This window comes from Symphodus melops (assembly GCF_947650265.1).
Source record: "Symphodus melops genome assembly, chromosome: 15".
NCBI lineage: Eukaryota > Metazoa > Chordata > Actinopteri > Labriformes > Labridae > Symphodus > Symphodus melops.
Window position 1 is genome coordinate 23,232,807 of NC_136705.1, and position 22,454 is coordinate 23,255,260.

Consider the following 22,454-nt stretch of genomic DNA (forward strand, 5'->3'; position numbering starts at 1 on the left):
GCTTCTTTTTTTTTTTTACATATTCTCCCAAAACTGTAGGAGCATAGTGACGATGAGAGGGAAAATGTTCCACATGCTGATACTCACTGCACACTCGTATATAAAACTGTTGTGTTTCTGTTCTTCTTCTGGTGACATCACAGGTTTATCGCACTGCTCACTGTAGTGTGTGCATAGCTGTTTTCATTTATTTTTATTGGATGCTTCATGACAGCACAGTGTCGTTTTTTTCAGTGCACGTAGTTTATGTTGATGTCTTTAACCTTTCTGTTATATATATATATATATATATATATATATATATATTTTATGACAACTGCTGCAAGTGCTCAGATAGTGCCGGTGCTGCTGTCAGAGCGGTGAAGGTAAATCTAAATAAAACAAGCGAAAAAAAAAGAAAAAAGTCTTGAAGAAGAAGATCAATTTTGCTCTCTGTTGTTGAACATGCTACACAGGCTCCTGAGCAGCTGGGCTGGGTGTGCCTTGCTCAATAGCACCTTTTCAGAGCAGTTTTCAGATTTGGTCCCCTCCAGGATTTGAACCAGTGACCCTCCTGTCGCTACACACTGAGGATTGTTGTGAGATCTTGCCTCTGTTGACGTTCACTCCGGTCACACCCACGGCTCTCTGTGTTCCTGAGTGTCTTTTATTGACTGTGTAATGCAGACATGGACAGCTTTAATCCAGTGTGTGCAATACAGCCAAACAAACACACTGACGCTCTGACTTAAGGCTGAGAAAAGCTTTTAACGGCGTGCAGGAGTTCCAACAATATGACCGCAGTTTTTGATGTGTGCACAAATATTCCCCTCCCATGACTTTGATCTGCACTGAGTTCATGATACTCCGCTGGGAGTCATTAGACAGCACGTGTTTCCTGATGTATATCTTTATTTTTTTCACATCAGTTGATTGTGGGAGAGTGAAGGCCTGAAGGGAGTGAAATGTCTCAGGTGTCTACAAAGTGTATTTGAGTTGATGCTGTGATGAAAGAGGAAGTCTGACATTGAGAGTTTGCTCTGTGTGACACTCTGTTCTGTTCTGTGTATCCACTGCCCTATTTATCTGAACATATGGATACAAGCTGAGTTCATCCCTTTCAAATCGAATGACGTCGCATTCGCAGATATCAAACTTTGGAAAAGATTGCGTTATGATGTTCGGGTGCGGCTGTACTTAAAAGTCCTTTTGTTCGCAAGTATAAGCCCGTCATTCTTTACTGGTGAGCTCAACGCGGGGTGTTCACCGAAAACGACCTCACACAGACCAGGAATGTGCTCGTACATCGATATATCATATTAGTGCTGGTGGACGTGCACACTGTTAGTGTAGCAGGTTAATTCATTCAGGAGAAACACACACACACACAGATTCCAGCACAATATAATGGAGAGAACACAGCGACATAAATTTCCTTTTGGACGGTTTATTATGTTTAGTTCCAGTAGAACGTCTCTGCTGCTTGCAGGAACACTAAAGCTCAGGCTGACAGGGAAGACCACACGATGCCAGCGCATCCCGTATCTCTGTGGCATAAAGAGCGTGAACACACACACATACACAATCACCCCATAACTTCAAGCCGCCAGAGCTCGGCCCCATCAGATTCTGTGGGGAAGAACCAGGTTGCTGTTATTTCATGAGGCCAGGCTGGTAGTCCGTCTCTATCAATTAAAACAAACGCTCCAAAAAACAAAATCAAGTCCAGACCATTGGACGGGCGACAAGTCCGAGTCATCTTCTGAGAGTGAGGGATTTAAGATTATGGAGCCCATCAGTACGTTGTTTGGTTCAGTCATCACTGTCAGCATCAGATAATAAGTCAAACACAATTTCTCCTCAAAATGGATGAGGGACGAGTGACACTTCACATTTAAATCCATTACAGACACAAATTCCTTTTCCATCAGCTTCTCTTCAGACAGTCTGCGCTAACATGTCAGCAGTGTTACAGACAGCAAAGTAGGAAACAGTAAGCAGAGGAGTGAAAATATGTGCCCGGATTTTTTTTCTCAGATCAAGAAAACGTGTCAAATCAAACCTAAATGTTTTTCTTCTTGATTATTGATCTGATGCAGCACAAAGATAAGTGTAACTTGTGTTGGATGTGTTATAATATGTAATTGTACAACAAGCGGGCTTAAAAACAGCAGAGTTGATTTAGCTGTTAGAATGTCTGTGTCACTAAGACCCATACATTTTATTAAATATCGCATTACATGATGGTTTTCATGGCCTCGGAGGATTGGCCAGCTGAAGAGAGGCAGGAAATGTGGGGAGGAGAGAAAGGTGGATGTCGAGCTGCAAAGGGCCGAGGTCGAGGTTTATTAACAAACTGAATCAATCAGAAATAAACCGTTTTAATCACACGCTGAGGTTTCATCACATCAACCAAAGAATAGCACATATTAATAATTTGTGTTCACTGTGCTCGCCCAGCCCTGACGACAGAGAGAGAGGGAGGGAGAGCGAGCGAGCGAGTGTTAATGCAGAACAGAAACTGGCAGTGTTACTTTTCTTTATCGCTCTTTCGCCTCTGCTGATGGGCACTTCACGTCCACGCTGTCGACATGTTAAGTGTGTGTGTTTGTCGATAACGTAAATCATAATTTAATAGAAATAAAAGATCATAAATAAAAACAAAAGTAGGCCCAGAGTAGAACCTTGAGGCACACCGAGCATACTTACTCATGAAACAAGAAACAGACTGACACTATATAAGCCACACATACACATGAAGTTTATCTACACATGGCATTCACACTGCCAACAATATAGACCTGTTAAATCCTAAACCTAACCATCAGACTCCTGCTGTGTTTCATCTCATAAGTGTGGCTGGCTTTTAGTTGAGGACAGTAAATGTACAGCACACACGATGCAGACGGGTGTGTCAGTATGAACAGTAGTTGCATCTGTTCGTCTGGCAGCTAAAGAGGTCGCACCCAGCTGAGGTCATGGCTCAGCGTGCTGATCTGTTTGCATTGCGGCAACAACCAGCGACATAAACATGCGTCTGTTACAAGCACTGAACAAACAAAATCCCACAATGAAGACGGAAGAGAGAGAGGATTAATACCTGCTCAAAGCGTCTCGCGTGATCTGCATCTGGACTGTCACTGTCTGAATAATTAGAATAATGTGGTTCAATGAAAAGATGCTCAATCAAAGTGACGTCTCTTTGAATCGTGGTCAAAAGGAAAACAGACTAATGATGTACATACTGAAAGTTAAACAGAGAAGGGTGAGCTCAGATGGGTGTCTCCTCTGAACATTTTGAAACACAGAAGTAGAAGAACACAATAAGCACATAAACCAAGAAGAACAACCCGCTCCATAAACGTGTATCTATTTTTGATCTTCTTTCAACCAACAAACTCAAAACAAAACCTTTCATGTGTTCCTTTCCCACTAAACTTCTCGCCGTGGGGTTGGGACTGCTTTAATGAAACCTGCATGGTCTGTGCAGACGCCTGCTGCGATTAGGCAGTCGTGTCGGAGATGCTCGACACGGCCGCCCTTGTGTTAGGAGAAACACTCGCCCCGCTGCTGGGCTGAAACAGTCGCAGACTCCCGTCCAGGGTCCCAGTCAGCAGCTAGGGGAGAAAGGACATTGTGCTAACATTAGGCTATAACAAGCAGAATCTAAAGCAAGCATTTATAACATAACCCATTGGTTTTTCAACTGCCCTGCTAAAGCCTTGAGTTTGACACAGTCCCTTTCTCGTTTCTTAGGTCGGAGCCGAAGAGCAGCAAGGAGCTCGATATGTCCTCTAGACTCAGCGATCTGATTTCACATTGTTTAAGCGCAAAGTAATGCAAGTCGCAAAGTGCCACACTTTTTTTTTGCAACATTTCTATTTTGGAAAGTGAAGTGTAGAAGTGTAGACCTGTTTTAATAGCAAAGTAAAATGTCTGCACTTTTTAAGTCAGTCAGGAGGAACATCCCTTGTCCCTTAAAGCAATTCAAACATGTGAGTTACATGAAGAGTGAAAAACAAGAGAAACAAGTTATACAGCCTGAAATTCACATGCTGTAACGTTGTTCAATTGTGATTTAAAGTTGAGTGTTTTTACATGGAGCTTTATGTGGATGGATTCCTTTTTGGAGCAAGCCTCAAGTGGCCACTTGGGGGAGCGTAGTTTTTGGCTCTTCTATGTTGGCTTTATTTTTCAGCCCTGGAGGTTGCAGGTGGTTTTATTCATGTGGGTGATATATCCCAGGAACGATGTCACACATTTCTCCTCTTTTTATGGCTTTCTTTTTAGAGGAGCAAGTTACATAACGGCACAGCTGCTTCCTTTAAAGTAAATGAATTCAAGAGGTCAAGATCCATTGTTTTTATCCATAGGTATACGGATTTATGGTTAATAAAAATAAATTAGATTAAATATGAGGTTGCCTCCATCAACGTTTTTGACAATCAAAAGGGCTTTAGGTTCCTGCCAGCGGCGCTCACAATGAATCAACTGTCTGCAGATTGATAAAGCAACACACATCCTGCACACCCATTTAACCTTCCCAGTGCTCAAACACACACGAGGCCACGCCTGCAGACAAACACTCAGACACAAGAAGAAAAGAAATGTGAGGTGTTTTTCATGCATATTCATATCTGTGGCAACAAAAAAGAGAGATTATACAATGTTGTGGGAAAATCACGCAGCCCTAATTTTCACATACAGGAAGTGTATTAAACCAGTCACAATCTATTTCATTCTACTTCAAACCAAGGATATTTGTTCAACCTTAAATCCCCCTCAACGGGAGTAGCCCCGTTTTTTTTTCAAGTGAGGTTACATGAGGAACTTTTCAATAGTGGAAGTCGTAGTAGTGGAAGTAGTCAGTGTTTCCTCTTTGTAATCTCCAATGTTAAAGAGTTTCTTTAGTTTGCTGGTATTATAATTCTCACATGAAGCCTGCTGCTCTGAACAGCTGATCAGTGCTCTGTAGGCTGGGGAACACGTACGTGGTCGTGCTGAAACAAACTGGCTTGATACCAGAAAACTCAAGCTGAAAAAACACATTTATAGATTTTTTTTGGGTCACTTTTATGTCGTAACACAGATCTCTGATCTCTGTCCGCAGCAATGTGCAGCCTAGCTTTGGGTTTCTGACCGGCATCCTCTGTGGCCAACACACCTCCCACTCTCGAGCACCTCATGCAACCCCGCTTGAAGAAAATGAGCTACAGGATGAAATTAGATGAAAACAACCAAACAAATAGCAAACAAAAGGTCACATCTTTAGTGGAGCTTTTTTTTTTAATTTGAAGGGATTTTAAATATTTCTAGGTAGTCGTAAAATCAAAGTATCTTTTTAAAGTATACTAATAGCAGGAATCTTGGGAACAAGGTTTTGCCAAGCGGTGATAAAAAACACATTTGATGCAACGTTAGTCCAAATTTTTTTTCCCCCCATGTACTAAAGCTGTTTTATGCAGGAGAAATCATCTTTTACCAGTAAACAGATGTCTTTGCTGGGAAAGGGAATTTAAATAGCTGAGAATGACTCAAACATTCAATGACTGAACGGACATGTGATTGTTGTTTGTTCTTCTTTTCCAGGTGTATGTGGAGCCCTTCGATCAAACAATCCTCCAAAAAGGCAGCCAAGGAAGCACAAACACAATCAGCAACAAAAGCCTGTGTTGCACTTTTTTTCAGCGTATAAAAAAATGTTTGGGACCCTTCCTCTTATCAAGCAGTTTAACGGCTCATTTCACAAGCTCTTCTACTTTCAAGGAGTCTTCTTTCACCATGACCTCTTGCTCAATAACCTTAATCATCAATAGCTAAGTTGTCTGGGTCCCTCCCTCTGGCTGCTGGAATAGCTACTTAAAACTTAAGAGGGTCAGAGAGCAGCTCCATCAGCAACCGCAGCGCTCTTCATCAACTGCCTTACAAAACTATTAGACTGTTTAATCCCCTGGCTGTGACACTTCATTAAAAACATGCAGTGAACATTTTTAAATCACACGTTTTCTGACAAGATGACGAATTGTAAAGCAAGCAAACATCTGTAATCAGGCACATTCCATCCCTCTGTCAGCTGGAGCCGAAGCATGCTAATCCAGACGAGCCGAAAGGTTCCTGACAACCTCCGGGGTCAGAAGTCTGAACTTGTTGTAAGCTGATTCATTGTAGACATTAAGGGTGTCATGATATTAAAAAATGAAAAAAAGAAATAATTTGTTACTGCTCATTGTTAGGCACCCAATATTGGAACATTTCTAACTTTTTAATCCCAAAGATTCAAAGCATCTGAGAGGTGCGTTGGAGAGTAGTGTCCATTCATAACTTACAGGTAAACTTCTGCACACTGCCTGACTTGCATATACAACTTTATTATCAGGCAGGAGAACCAAAAAGCAAACTTTTGCACAAATGCATTGGTATCTAAACGTTGCCAGTGTATCTGTTCCAGTCAGTTCTCTCTTCAGCTCACCGCAGCTTTTGGTTAATTTATGACTGAAGTCTAAGCCTAAGGTTTTTTTTTAAAAGCTTTAGCTTATATAATATCCATCATAAATCAACAGATTCTAGCGTTTTTAAACATGTGGTGTCGAATCAGTATGAGGTTATGCATGGCCATTGTAACTCGACACACACTTCTAGGAAAAAACCTTTTTGATGAATAGATATATCTGAAGTTATCCTCTGTGTCAATCCTGTTATCACTGATACATCATACAGATGTTCCACCCATTTACAAGCATGTGTTTTTTAACTAAAATATTTGATCCTTAATGATCTCAAAGTCATCGATCATACACGTGAATCAATTTGTGCGACATCGTCTCTATGACATTCGTTTCTCTGTTTTTTACATCAAAAGCTAATTCTGAACTTTTTAGGAACTCTGTAAACGTAAATCAGATTTGGAATTTGCACGTTACGTCACACGTGTTACATGATCGAAGCTATAGTCCGCAGTGCAAGACAAAAAAAAAGACCACAAATCAACAGTTCAAAGCTGGAATAAAAAGGATGATTAAGAAAGCAATGGAGATGTACTTTCAGCGGTGATGACTTCTGTCATGTGTTGGCGCTCGGGGACAACAGAGAGTCTGCTGCTCTGCTCTGAACAGTGAGCGAGGCTTTGAAGGCACGTGGAGCGATGTGTTTTCTCTACTGAAGGACGCCATCCATCAGCTGCAGATCCTATACTTCACAAACGCCAACATCAGAGCTGCTGCTTGTAAGCAGGCAAGGCATGCAGCTGCTTGGGGCCCATGGCTAGTACGGGGCCCCTGAGGGCTCACACACTTAAACCAAAGCAGTGGCCCAAAATGTGCAACGTTTTTAAGGGCAGTATCGAAAACCTCCCTTAGAAGGCTTCATTTGACAGCACTCACTCTCGTCGCCCTGCTACGCACTGAAAGCATTAAACCAAAGTTTGTCAATAACAGTCAACAAATACAAATGAAGTGGAATTATACACCTTCCCACAATTCATTTTCATTCCTCAGGCCCCACCAGACTCTAGAACTGCCCGTGGCCAACAAAGCAGGACGTTCTGCACTGTACACGCTGAGGGGGAAAGGAAGTTGGACATGAGTGATGGGAGAAGGAGCAGACAGTCACAGAGGTCACCTGCTTGTTAAACTAACAAGTTCACGATCTGTCAGTAAAGGTAATGTGAAGTCTGTCGCCAGTGGTGATAGGACTTGTTTTGACTAATCCATTCAGAAGTAAAAAAAGAGCGGTTATATCGCGCTCCCCGTATAAGTAGGGCTTCATCACAGTGGCTGTGGGTTTGAATCCGACCTCAGCCCTTGACTGGATGTCGTCCACCGCGCCCCCCTTCCATTTCCTGTCATGCTTAGAAAAGGGATCAAATCGAATCCAAAGCATTCCTTGTGTTTGCTCCAAATGATGCATTCAGTTTCTTCTGGGAGAAAATAACAACAGGGAACAATAAAACAAAAAAGTTATACCAAATGTTTATTACGGCTGACACGATCACAGAACAGTCCATTATTTCAGCATCACACTGCTGCAGTGCAAGCCCAGTCTATATATCTGCCACTTGAAAAGCAAGTCCAACACCATCGGCCAAAAGTTTGTTTAATAAGAATAAAAATACTCTATATCAAACGCTGATCTCTTGAAGGCAGGTTGAATCTATGAATATTTCTTTTGATAGAATAAAAACAAGTCTTTTCCACATTTGTTCTTTGCCACAACAACATTAGTGTCTGCGTTCATGTTAAAGTGAAGGGATTATTCAAAAAGGAGAGCGTGCTTTCTGAATTAAATGACAACATTAAAAACTACTCTCCTGCCTTTATGAGTTATTTAGCATAAGGGAAAACTACAAGTCTTCAAAATTCACCTTTAATAGCTTTTCACACAGATAACCTTAACGTCCGTCGAGTTCAGTCAAAACGTTCGTGAGGTAACTTTTGTCTACCAGAAGAGAAATAAATGTCAATTATATATTCACACAACAGAAACTACAAGATTACAACCCTTGAATAAATAGTATAAACCCTATGACAATGGCAAAAGATACATCTCAGAAGAAGCGAGGGATTTGCAATGGATTGTGGGATGGGTAGTTCCTTGACTCCAGAAAAAAAAAAAGAAGAACGGTGTTCATTTCTTGATCTTCATGAAGGCGTTCAGATTATTTCCTACATGACTGACAGCGGGCTGAAGATGAGAGTGGATCTCATTATTATTTTGAGATACTGATCAAGTGATAGCCATCGATTTTATCTCATTATCAAACACACTATGACATAATCTTTGGGACTCAAAATGACAGTCAGTGAGAAAGTTTAACACAACCCTTTACTGATGCCAAAAGTCTGAGCTTCACTCACCTATCATTCTCGTTTAATCAGTCCGCATACTGAGGCAAAGAAACTGGTAACTAACGCCACAGCCAACTGATTAAATGCAGCTTAGTATGTATGAAAGGTTTTGATGCTTCTAATAAAGCCTCTTGTGATTTTGCAACTGGACCCAAACGCTTTATTCCCTGACTTCCTGTTCAGTGCAGCTCCAGCTGTGTGGGGAACAGGCCAGCTGAATTCAGCGAGGCTGTCTCAGCTCAGTCTGCGTCTCACTCTAACGTGACATTCTGGAGCAGACGGCAGAGTCCACCTCGCTATTTGCTGTCTGGCCACTTCAGCATGAAGCGATCACTTTGCTCTCTCGGGGTCAGGCAAAAAGGGAACACAGAGGTACAATATTCATAATTTAAAAAGGAGTACAGGGTGTGAAGAGCATTTAAAAGGCCAAAAAGTCAAAGAGGAGATACAGTAAAAAGGTCTAGTGGGACGCCAGCTGCAATATCTTTGTGCCTGTCTGCAAAGAGTAAAGATGATACATCCTGACAAATGGAGGCAGGAGAGCACCCAGCTTGAAAGCCAATGTGATGATTCACTCATTGTGCATTTTTCTAGTTTGGACCATTGGACTTGGTTACTTTTAAAGACAGCTGCTTGTGTCAGCGAGCGGTCACGGTCCTGCAAAAGAAGTCCAACACATCAAGTGCAAATGAGGTCTCAAGTACACGAGGGGGAAAAGTTCAGAAGGTTTTCACAAAGGACTGAAACTGTTTAACACCTCTCAATTCATTCTTGTTCTGTGGTGAGACTAAAAGGAGGACCCCTTTTCATGTCCCTGTCCAACAAAAACACATGTGAGTTTTTAAGAAATGACCAGATATGTTCCTCTGCTGCAGTGTTTCTGGGGCAGAGGGAGGGTTCAGTGTCAGGTAGCAAAAACAAGCACACTTGGAAACTTGCTTACTGTAATTTGAGGTCGTTCGTTTTTCACCACGAAAGCCTTTTTTTTTGGACAATTCGTTTGCCAGACTCCTAAGACTTGTTCCTGTTTGGTAGAGTTTCAGCAATTTATTGACAATATCTAAAACTCTGCTTAATCATAATTATAATAATACAAGTCTGCCTCAAACTTTGTTTTGTTCCAATGTTCAGGATTACTCAAAGTCAAGTTCTGTTTGTCATGTCAACAGCATGCACATGGGAATCATTGAGTACTGGTTGCTGGACAAAAATATATACAAAGGCAAAATGAAGTCCGCACACCAGAAGCTGCTTCAACTCACATCTAATGAAATTTGTCACAAATCGAATGTTCATATTGTAATAATGATGATAAATATAAACGTCTTCATCCCCGTCCCCACTGAGAACTTTCTCTAATATTATCTGCTGCACTGACACATCTGCTCAAGCTGACTTCAGATGGAAACTGTCATTTTGATGCTTGCAGGGAGAATTCTGGTTTGTGTTGGGCAGGGAAATGTTATCATTTGCATTAACGAATTCAGCTCATGCTCAGGAAGCCTTTGGGCATTTTGTATATTTGTGAAAACATGGCCTGTAAGAAGGATCAAAACCACGTCGGCGTCCATATTTGTCCAAATCAATCACTGCATGATATCAATGAGAAGGTCTCCAATTAAAACCTCCAGGGTATAAAGTAACTGAAGGAACAATAGACCACCTTCTACTGAGTAAAATCTCCACATTCCACGAAAAACCACAGGCTGATCAGGGCCAAACACAACAAAGACATTTCCACAGCTGATGTGGATCAATGTAATTGGAGCGATGGACATCTTGGTATGAGAGAGGACAGAAATCCGAGTAACCCAAATAGAACCTTATAAAGTCTATTTCATTGGGCTGACCCAGTAACCTGTTTCTCTGAAGTCACTGTTCATTTGCCTCAAAGCCATTTTACTTTTCTTCCCTTGCTTATGATCCTGAAACTCTTAAAGACCGAAAAATTGAGGAAATCACTCCAGAGGCAACATCATCTCTGACTTGTTTATAACAGGTCACGTCTCTAGTTCCCCCTCGTTAATCAACAAGTAAATCAAATTTAGACCATGCTAATGTGTTGAACCAGTAGACTAAATATCTAATACAAATATGTGAAAATATGTCTTTTGAAAGTTCTCGTTTAACGGCAGCACAAGACGGTCCAAGAAGAGGGAGGCACGCCATGGAAACCCCACAAGGTTTTACAAGGCAACCAAATGAAGCGGTGGGAAAAGTTGTGATCTCTCATTACAGACAACAAAACCTGAGGCAATGAAGCCTCGAGGTAGATCTGCCTGCGTGCTGGTCTTTTAAGTATAAGGATGAAAAACAAGAGAGAAAAATGAGTGGAAAATATGCAGTGCATTATCTGACTGTGCATGGCTGCAGATGGTTCTCAAAGCAGTAAATATGGAGAACATCTGGCCCTCAAATGTGGCTCAAAAACAAGGTGAGCACAAGTTAGGGACCTTTTTTTTGGCCTGCATGTTTTATGTTTTGGTAAATGGAGAGGACAGGCTTAGGAAATACATCTCTGTTCCCATTATGAAAACAAATGACATTGAGCTCTGAAATTTCTCAAGACTTCTCATGACTTTTTTTATTTATTTACATGTCTCTGTTTTAGACACAGTCCATGTATGCATCCAGTCCGGTCAGACATTAGATCGACTGAATCAATGTTAACTGGAAAAACAGCCTCAGTCGCTCAGTTTATCAGCAAACCAACCGTCAAAAGAAGAGGAAAAACGCTCCTCAGTTAATCTGAAGGTGAGCTTTCTGAAGCTCCCTGAATCAGCGGAGAGTTGTAGGATCCAAGTGAGTCAAAAGAACATCTCAACAACACTTGTACTCCACAATTATATCAAAATTATCACCAACAGATGGACTTAGTTTACCCCATCTTACCATTTTATGTAGAAAAAGGAGGCTTATCAAGGGCCCTATGATTTAAGCAGCAAAATCATTGGAGAATGCAAAATGCAGTTTTATTGGTTTCCTACAATATACTCATCTAATCGAAGGCAAATTTTAAGCTGTACATCTAATGAATAAACCTCAATAATATCTCAAATTTGTGAGCTCTCCAGAACAATGTTTAAAAATGTGGAATCTTAAGCACAAACATGGGCCTTGACCAATGCATGGAGTCAGTAAAGCTAAACACTGTATGCCTCATTTAAACTGGTCTCAGTAAGTAAAGGTGTACCCTTCATTGTATAACCTCGACATATGACAACCTTCACAATCAGCCAACACAAGCATCTGCTCATGAGTAGGCTAACTCTGTTCATAGGGAGCCACAGATAAATGCAGAAACGTTCAAATAAGTGGACCTTGAGATGGAAAGGTTTTGTCATTCTTCTTTTTCCGAGGTAAGGAAAGAGCTGAAGCATGAACCTCCATTCTCGACTTTAAACTTGAGTCATGAAGCCCTTCAGAAGGGGCCATGTTGGTTGAGCAGGCACGCCGTGTCCTAAAGCTGCTGTCCTCGTTGCATTAGACACGTTTGATTCCCGATTCGTGATGCAGCTTGGTGCACGTCATCCCCTAGATTTTCCTGTCCCTCTCTGTGCCTAGTTGTCCGAGCCAAAACCGCCAAAAAACAAATGATTCTTCTCTAAAAGTGCTACAGAAGAATCATAACATTTACCAAGCTGGAGAAAATTAAGTTGTTTGGAGGAAATCTTGTAAAACCTCAAGAGATTTTTTGGTCAATCTTCCAAGCTTAATTGAGGAAAAATAAAATCACGAGAAAGATTTGGTAGACTACAATAAAAGTTGATCCACCCTGGGTTAGCTCAGGCTGTTTTAAACGTGCTACATAAATAAACTCGATTTGGATTAAGTGATCAAGAAATTCAGTCCATCCAGGTGGGCAGAAAACAATCTGACCATTTCTGTGCAGTAGGGAACGCAGAAGACTCTCCAGCAGTGCTGGTTAGACAAACGCTTGGCAAAAACTGGAGCAGATATTTGAATAAATCCAAATAGAATTGTGGGTTATTGTTTTATTTTTGAAAAGAGAATGTATTAGCATGAAGGTATTCTGGTGTTTTGATCTAAATCTAATTTGACCAAAGAAAACATCAATGAGTATTAACTACATATGTTATCATGTCCGTTACTACTCCAGAATCAGTTTTAGTTTGGTAAAAAATACCATAAATCTATGATAGGAACATCTCACTCTGTGCTTAATTAAATAAAGGATGTGCTCATGGAACGTACTGACTTTACATGGAAAGACTTTTGGCTCCTCATTTAGCTACAGACCCTCTGGAGCCCTCCAAACATGTCATACATTTGCGACTTTTACGACTCCAATCTGGTCAAATCTTGGCAGATTCCTTTAGTACGAGATGTTTAATGACACGCATCTGAGAACAGATACAAGTGACAGCCAATATGAGATGACTTGTTAATATAGACCAGACTATATACTGACACACTGATAAAATCAAAGGTTTTGATTATTTCACAAATGTGAACACAATTATAGCCAGATTTCCATGGAAACGATTTGTCTTAGTGTGAATGTATCTCTGGTGTGCATCTCAATTTGTCAAAGATTTATATTAGATTGCTTTGCCTGCAAGCTATGTCGACAAAAAAAGGTTACTGCTCCGTCAAAAGGGCCGTATGTCCTGTCAAACAATGTAGTATTTGCAGAGGTTGTGCTTTGGAGTGAGCGCGCTCTGACTGATGAAGTGTGTCTTTAAACTCTGCAGATCACTGTTATCCACTCAGTAAATGGCCAAACTTCTACTTCCAGACTTGGAAATCTGAGGGCTTGGTGGGCTGCAAAGTTAAACTGAATGGAGTTACACAGATGTACAAGCAGATTTAAAACATGTTCATTCGGTCCAAAAGACAGTCGACAAGAAGTCTTATGAGACGTCCAGCAGAGGATGTGATATCGTATTGTAAAATGTTTCTCTTGCAAATGTTGGCCCACTTGCTTTGAACAGTTCCAAAGGAAAATCTTTAACTGGACAGTAAAACATTTCCAGAGGGAGTTTTAGCTTTTACTTTGGAGATTTTGTTGCCAGACATTGAAAGTACGCTGCGTGGATTCAACGCAGTCTCTCAACCCATCGGCGATCGTATGATGGCGGTAAAGTCTTACGGGTGCATTGGAGTGTTTGGGGTTGCAAGCACTTATTGGGAAAGGCAGTAAAGGATATTGGCCAAGCTTCCCTTTATCTGCGCTTGTCATCGCTTGCTGTCTCACGACCAACTGAGACACAAGAATGAACCCACACTTAAGTATGAACTCGGAATGGAGGGAATACATAAACTACCGTCAAACCTGGAATATGACTTTGACTTGCACCAGTATACAAGTCCCATTCTGTTTTAGGGAGTCTACGAGATGGAAAAAAGGTTTTAACTGTTTTCCTGCATGGAATTAACCATTGCATGAACAGAAGTGTACAATGTGTAGATTCTGTGCAGCTCCTCCTTGTACCATCTTATTATACTGTGGTTGCGCTCTCTATCTTAATGAATTCAGTATACCATGGTTTTCCTTAAAATGGAGGATTATGACCTACTGAGGGAGAAAAGCTGCAAAAAGTGGTGCCCTCCTATCCTAGTCCTCGAGATGCTTGCACCTGTATCAAGAACACAGTCTACTTTTTAGATGGAAAAAATACAGTAGGTATTCAATGTGGGTCTTATATGCCAATTTTCACATTAAATTAACAATAAAGGATGGTGTGCAGGTTAGCATTGCGACCCACTTCTTGGACTGTTGTGTGACGTGCATTTAGACAACAAGTTCAGTCATTACCTAAAAGGCTTCAGACAGCAATGTATGTTTGCTACGCCTACAGGTTCAGTCTCCATATGTATGAAGATCAGAATAAATGTAAACTTTAACTTCAAATCTTTTCAGTTCAGTTAAGATTAGCTATTTCTTTTCTAATTTTTTTATGGATATCTCAGAGGTTAGATTGAGAGCAGGCCAAGCCAACTTTGAATTCTCTTCGAGGGCAAACAAGAAATCAGGAGATCACAGCAAGCGATCGAAAGCATTTCTACCTTTGCCACACGTTATAAAAAATATATTTATGTCTTAGTTCTTACCCTTCAGATAGAGGGAGTGGAACAAAATGGCTTATCATTAAGCAACAAGGGACCAGTTGAAGGGAAGTTGGACTAAAGCTACTGAACTGAACAAGCACCACCATGTATACATCTTTTGTCCAGAGTGGAACATGCAGCAAATCACAGGCTGGAACAACCCTGCAGGGCAGCCAGTCATATAAGTGGATCAGTACAGTGCACAAAAGGAGTTACTGGATCCCACAGGGCTATGGCACAGAAGAACAGGAAACATTATCTGATTGGACTGCTAGCTGGCCACCACTGGTAAAAACCCACAGAATGATTTGGGGGATTTTCCTAAAATATGAAAATGTTATTGGACCCGGAGGATTACATTTAGAGAAAAAAAAAAGTTTGTAGTTTGGGTTTTTAAGGACGGATGTACTCACCAACACACTAGACATGATGTTTAGCATTAAGTGAATACATTCGTAGGAAGCATTACTGCTCAAAGAAAATACATTATATGTTATCTTAATTACAAGCAGATGCTGTCATACCACACAAGCTCAACTGTCATAAGGAATCCTTTCATGGCTTCTAGTTGAAATTCTGAGGTCATTGACAGACAGTCCACCCATCCTGGACTTCTCAATGATCTCAATAAGCCCTGCTCTGTGATATCATTCCTTCTTTACAAACACTTTGAGTGAAGAGCAAGTCGAAATAGTGCAGAACGACAGACTCTGTTCAATATTTGTAGAATAAAATATATATATTCCTGAAAAGTCTGACAAAAAACCAAAACAACATTATTTAACGTCTGCTCAGATAAATAAAACATTAGCCCACACACCAATAAGGCCCCCAAATAGAAGTTTCTAGTAAAGCCTGGAGGAGCCGTGATGTTGTTGATATACCGCACAGGTGTGTAACGCTGCTTCATTATGCCTCCTTTTGCACTTCTTTGTTGATTCTGTAAACACGCCCAATCAAAGTGGTATGAAGGCAAAAAAAGTTCTAAGGTTTCGACACTGATTGTGATGGATTCAAACTTTGTGGCGTTTGAGGAAGTGAGCGGGAATATCTTCGTCCTCAGTCTGCTGTTTTTAAAACGTCCCTGCACCTACGTGATGTGCGTATAACCTCCTTGTCCTGAACTCTTTACAAAATCTGAAGGAGTTGCTGTGTGAAAACAGTTCATGACTTCAGATGTAAAGCAAAGTCGTGGTTGCTGATGCATGACCTGTGAGTACTGTGAGCCGGGATATTAAGGGAGCGATGGAGAATAAACAAGCAAACAGAAAAGCTCAGTTCTCACCTCAGGTTTCGATGGATTGAAAGTCACACTGAGCACCGTGTCCGAGTGTCTCTGAAGTTTGTGAAGGAAGCTGCTGCTGCGAATATCATACACATAAGCCTGAAAGAAATGAGATGACATTCTGAATATGAACAAAAGCAGACTTGAACTTTGAATATGCAGGACAAATTACACTATACAAAAAACATTTTGTTGACCCATTTAGTTGAGCTCATTGTAGGCGTTTCATACACAAATGATAGAAGTGTTTAGACTGAACGAGACGCCCAAATCACGTGTAACACGAATGCATACAAAGTGAATGAAAAGACACGTGTAGATACAAAACAAAATGTGGATTTGTTTCCAACTCTTTAGGTCATGCTTCGTGCTCATCCTGTTTAAAGTTATCACTCAATCAAAGCAGATGTTAATGTGTGTTTTTTTTATTTATCCCATATGTCTTGGATTAATGGTCACCTATACACCAGAATCTGGGTCAACTGTGACAAATAAAGTTGTTTTGAAAGTGTTCCTAATGGTACAAAGAGTTTCACATGTCCTGGTAAACAAAGCGGTGTGGGTGTGCTGTTCCTGTGCACTAAAAATATTACATGTCCATCCAGAATGACAGTCAATTCTGCCCGTCAAAATGTGTGAACAGGACCTACGAGGGTGCAACAAAGTTAGCGTGCCATGCTCCTTTTGATCTGCCACTCTACCTGTCGCCCTCCAAACAAACACTTAGCTCTCAGTGACATCTGGTAGCTAGCAGGATAACAAACTCTGCATGGTGAAAAAAGATGGTCGTACAAAGAGTTGCACATTGTGGACTTTGCTGAATGCAGTGGAAATCATCTTGCAGGAAAACAGGAAGTTAAACACGTCTTCCTTCTCTGGGAGAGACCTGAAAAGAAGCTGCATCTCACATACTGGAGGGACTTGTATTTGGGATCACAAGTCACGTCGTTGTGGACCTGTACTCTTTTATTTGGATTTATAAAAATACATCTACATGTTATTAACATCTCATAATCGCTAACACTTTAAACAGACGTACTGTTGGTAAATATGTGAATATCTCAATAACCGAGTATTTGCTCTAAATGCAGTTTGTTTCATTATTGTGTGAAGTGCCATGAGGGCAGGTTTAAACAGATGTGGTGATGGTTGATTGTAGACGACGACTCATCAGATTTCTGCAGCTGGTCCGTATTATATTTCCACAGAAAAACTCCTCATTGAGCTCTGTTGGTAGAGTGTCTCCTGCCTGGGGCAAAATGACGTGTGTGGTGCCTAACAGGGCATCTGATACTCGGAAGATTAAAATTCTTTCAGGAATGCCTGAATATCGGATGAATCCTTGGATGACTTAGTTTGTTGAAACGGCGAGTGAAGGACGGCGCAGAGCATACAAAGAGCCTAATCTCTGCTTTGTTTTAAATGATCTCTGTCATGTCAGACCATAAAGGGGAAAGTCAAAACAGGGTAAAATAATACATATTTCAAGTGAACATACAACAGGTTAATATCGCCCACACTGAAATCATATTCCACTCACATCGCTTTTGGCTTTCTGTTTGTTGGAAAATCTGTAATATGATCTAGGGAGTCTTTTTAGGGAATGCAGCTCCTTTTTTTCCATGATTGCTTTTTGATATATTAAGACAAGTACAAATGTGTCTGGCTTAAGGAAGTCTCAGGGCGGCTACAAATAAATACGGTGCAGTTCACTACCATACGCGGTTCCCAATTTCCAAGAAAAGCTGGAAATGTCGGATTTCGACAGAGATGCTCTCAGATGTCTGTCCTGAGCTGAGTCCTCATAATTAATAATAACCAGCAGCATGCATATATTATTCCACTGCTTTCAACAAGCACACACACCAGGAGGAAAGAGAGATGAATACGGAAAAGGGAGGAAGTCTTATGAAATTGCCTTGAATGCGAGTATAAGGCATAATCTGGAAAAGCAATTAAATAGTTTGCTTCAACATGAATGTTAAATTTTACCTCTATGGAAAAAAGGCTTCAGTCCAAACTGACATCTCTGATTCAAGCAGACAGTCTTCACCTTAAAGGAAGGTGAAACTGATAAAGATGGTTTTCATGTGTTCCTATTTTTTTTTTTAGGTTCAGTAAAACATAAGTTTCACTGTGTTATAAAAAAGGATTTATACAAATATAATGCCACTCAATCATCACTCCATACTGTACGTGTGTGCTGGTGACACTGTCCTCTGGCTGGATTTTGTTTGCTTTAGTGGACATGGGACGTTTACTGGGCGTGGAGCTGCTGTGTAGTCTAGCCTATTCAAACCTGAACATGTGACAGACGTGGGCGTCGTGGCAAAGACGAGGAACAGTTTTTGTTCCCTTAGTTTGTGTGTGCTTCATTCACCAACAACCACAGTCCTGACTCTCAAAACTGGAAATTTTCTCGCTGTCAAAGGCCACACGGCGGACGACGGACAGACACAAAATGTGACAGTGAATAGATAAACTATCTTGTAGTGTGTCTTCTTAACAGGCTTCCCTATTCGCCACAAAGATTCGGGTAAGAGCAGAGGAGGGCGTTCACACAGTCCTTTAATAGACAGACTCTCTGATTATTTTTGGGAATAGTTTAAATAACGAATGTGTGTGATTTTATAACTTGTATGCACCAACCAGGAGTGGAGATCTTAATCTTGTCATACAATGACAGTGAGAGCTATTTCTGTTCAATTGAGGACGACCATCAAAGTGTAATGAAATAAGGAGATCTGTCAGGATAGTATTAAAGGAGAGTATTACAGCTTACACAGTTATCCTCAGAGCCCGTGGCAATGAAGCGACCACACGGAGAGATGGCTGAAGAGCATGGATGGCAGCGGTTCAGATGGTTCTCATAGCGGCGCACACACCTGATGACAAAAACAGTTTTAAGTTTATAAAATTTACCCGACATGTTTTGAAGATGAGACTCAATAACCGAGGATTAGAATCTTCGTTTTCTGAGTTTTGGGATAATCTCCCTGAAAATGATACTATACTGTCATCTAAACCAGTGAGACTCAACTGGTGGGTCGGGACCCAAAAGTGGGTCACAGAGCCATTTTTAGAGTCTCACGACTGGTGCCCGGAAAAATGAAAGAGCATTTAAAACATGCTTGTTTGATGATGTATTTTTGTTCTATCATTGTTCGTGCCGTCTCGATCCAAACCTCCATTTTTTTTTTAAATAAATAAATCTTATTGGTTTTTAAAAGAATCACAAGTTTGTGTGTTAGTTTATTATTAAGGAGTTGTTGGCGGGTCCTGAGGCTAGACCTGTTGAGAACCAGAGTTGGTCTCAGAGTACTGACTTTGTGTCTTCGGTATAAATGTTACCCATGACTGCAGTCCTAGTTTGACTGAAGTGTTATAAACATGCAAAGTCAATTATTCTGACAACAGGAAGACCCAAGGAACAGTTGGCCATCGTGCAAGCTTTACGTTTTCCAAACATCTGAACCAACTAAAGACAAGGAGCTGAGCATGACTCAAGAGAAGACACGAGAGAAAAAGACGGGTTGAGATGACGAACGGCCCCCTCAGGCAACTTTAAGCCCTTTGTTATGCTTTGCAACAGCATGTAATGTCTTTACAATGCCACTCACAGCTAGCTTAGCGAGGGTCTCTCTACGGGCTGGCATGTTGGCGGGGCAGAGCTCAGACAGCTTCCTTTTTATATTCACATGTTAATGTCATTAAGCTGGTCTTAAAGTAGGTCACATTCACCGGTGACCATAGAAAATTCAGATTTTTCCCCCAGTAACAGTCAGCAGGTTAATTTAATTGCTAAGCAATGAGTACAAACATTATAAGGTTTATACTGTGGCATTACTGTGCACACAATCTCAGGTGGTTCACATTTATGGCAGATCTGAGTTTGGGTTTTTTGTTGTTGCAGAGAACATTCTCATTGGCTGCAGCTTGAACCCTGAATTTGACTCAACAGATTCAGCCAAAAAACCTCAGGGTCTTGACAAGGCTCCTAAAAGGGACACACAAGAGAAAAGAAGACAAATGCGTTGCTAGAGGGGTGTTGCTGGAGTTTTGAACACGCTACTGACCTATTTTTTAAGACAAAAACTAAGAAAACAAACATTGCATGATTTACAGCGAGTGCAGCACGAGAAACAAACCCTCAATCTTGAATGTTGGAGTGAAAACTTTCACAGCAAAGCCTTTTGGAGGATGATACTGAAACCTAGAAAAAAATATAGTTAGTTGTGTTTGGAAGCAATTAAACCTCAACTCCACAGGGTGATTTAATATCTGCGTCAGAGCATCTCAGCTCTCTCACTGTGTGTATCTTTTTGAAAATCCTCTTCAGTAAATCTGGACATGCAGGTCGGCATCAGAGCTGACACAAGCTGTCTCCATCACTTTGATAAAACGCAGGTTAACACGTTGGTATAAACACTTTACTGCTTTTCTAGGTCAAAACGTAGATCTAATGTTTTGACTGAGACAGAGGAGATGCCGCGCTGAATCCCACACACACACACACACACACACACACACTGACTGTGTTGTGTGAGTGATGACTCTCTGGTATTTTCCTGATGACAAACACAGACAGCGCTTGATGGTCTGATCCTCTTAAAGTGGAGCCTATACTGTTACTGAATCAACCTGGGTATTCAGCGGTAATCATCGACAGGCTAATCATAGCTTACAGCTGGAGCCAGAATATTTCCCCTACTTTCACTGTGTCAGTGCAAATCAGGTGAACGTGTGTCTTTCCTTGTGCAATATCCCATTACTCAATACCTATATTTTAAATGTTGTGTGTTGCTCTGCATGAATATACCCCAAGACAGAATTTGCACCAGATTTCAGGGGGACCCAACACTGAACTAAAGAGAAACAGCCCACCAGCTGTTTCTTCTATCTTGAGTATCACAGTTTGAGTGGGTTGGATTAACACAAAGAGATTCCCAATACAGGAACTTCCTCTCGTCAACCCATCATTTGAAACACACACACACACACACACACACACACACACACACACACACACACACACAAAAGAGAAAGCTGAAAATGTAATAAGGATTGAGTTCCAGCCGTTTCCAGAGAGTCAAATGTACATTTCCTTTTCAGGGATTTCTGAAGTTCTCTTGTTTGAATTAAGGTCTAATTATGTTGTTCTAAACCCAGTTTGTCTTCTGCTAATGGAAGTGTGTGTCTAACATGATCACTTCCTGCTGACTTAAGATGGCTGTGACCATACATAGACTCAACATGGGTAACATGATAGGGCAGCTGTGGATTGGTGGTAAGGTGGGTTTGATCCCCAGCTCCTGTAGTTACATGTCTGATGTGTCCTTGGGCAAGGCACTAAACCCCCAGTTGTTCCTGCTGCGTTGGTGGCAGCATGTGATTGTGCTTGAAAGATGTATGAGGAAAGAGGAGCAGAGACTGAGAGCTGACTTGAAATGCGTCGATAAAGAAGCTGTTACTACAGACACACAAATATGATTTTAATTCAGCTCCTTTTTTGTTATTATTTTGATCTATGAACTTAACGTGACAGCTTCAGGACTTTCAGGACCGATCTGTTATTAAGGACATTTTCTTCTTGTATTATGAGTAATTAAAAAGTTATCTGATTATCATGCACTCCTGGAAGCAATCTAATGTAAGCTTCACTTGTGCCACAAATCTTCCAGTAATTTTTATATTGCATTATTTTATCAGAAGTAGATTCTGTTGGTCATCAAACTCAACACTGACCTAACTTCTTCCATGAACGTATAACACAGAAATATTAAATTTGGAAATCCCGAGCTACAGAACCAGCACGTGACGTTTTTTCAAAGCGGGACACTGGGGACAGTGAAAATGAAAAGGTCCATATGTTTCACCTCAGAGGACCTGCGCCTGCTGAGGGATGCCTGATGACAGCTCTCTGAATCCAAACTTGACCTGGAAACCAGGCACAAATATTTATCAGATAGAAATGAGGTTTTGATAAGAGTCTGGGATGAGGAGTTAAAACATGGAAGCAGTCTCAGACATGAAAGAACAAAATATTGAATAATGCCTTCCAGCAGGCCAAAAAGAACATTTTGAAATCCAAGAGGGCCTACTTGAGTTAGCCTCCTTATATGGATACCGGCTTCAATAGGCCAAAGAAAAATACTGTCAGATACGGACTTAAGGAATTGAACGATTGCCGATTCTCTCATCACCTGAGGAATGTTTTTTTGTTTTTTTTTAAGGAAAAAGTTTAATCTCATTTGTATATAAGGTAACTTTCACTC

At 40.9% G+C, this 22,454-nt stretch overlaps 1 protein-coding gene across 5 annotated transcripts in view; it reads right to left on the reverse strand.

Moving 5' to 3' along the window:
• Positions 1-2,344: 2,344 nt before the first annotated feature.
• wdr27 (WD repeat domain 27) overlaps positions 2,345-22,454 on the reverse strand; it is a 39,510-nt gene continuing 19,400 nt past the window's right edge. For 2 of the 5 annotated variants that reach the window (XM_079363560.1, XM_079363562.1), the window contains exons 22-24: positions 18,962-19,064; positions 16,180-16,278; positions 2,345-3,596 (exon numbers count right to left, since the gene is read on the reverse strand). In XM_079363560.1, coding sequence (XP_079219686.1) covers positions 3,483-3,596; positions 16,180-16,278; positions 18,962-19,064 — 316 coding nt within the window. In that variant the 3' untranslated portion in view covers positions 2,345-3,482. Of the gene's footprint in view, positions 3,597-4,077; positions 4,302-16,179; positions 16,279-18,961; positions 19,065-22,454 lie in introns of those variants that run through there. The other 3 variants (XR_013780784.1, XM_079363561.1, XM_079363563.1) reach the window with 3 other exon arrangements.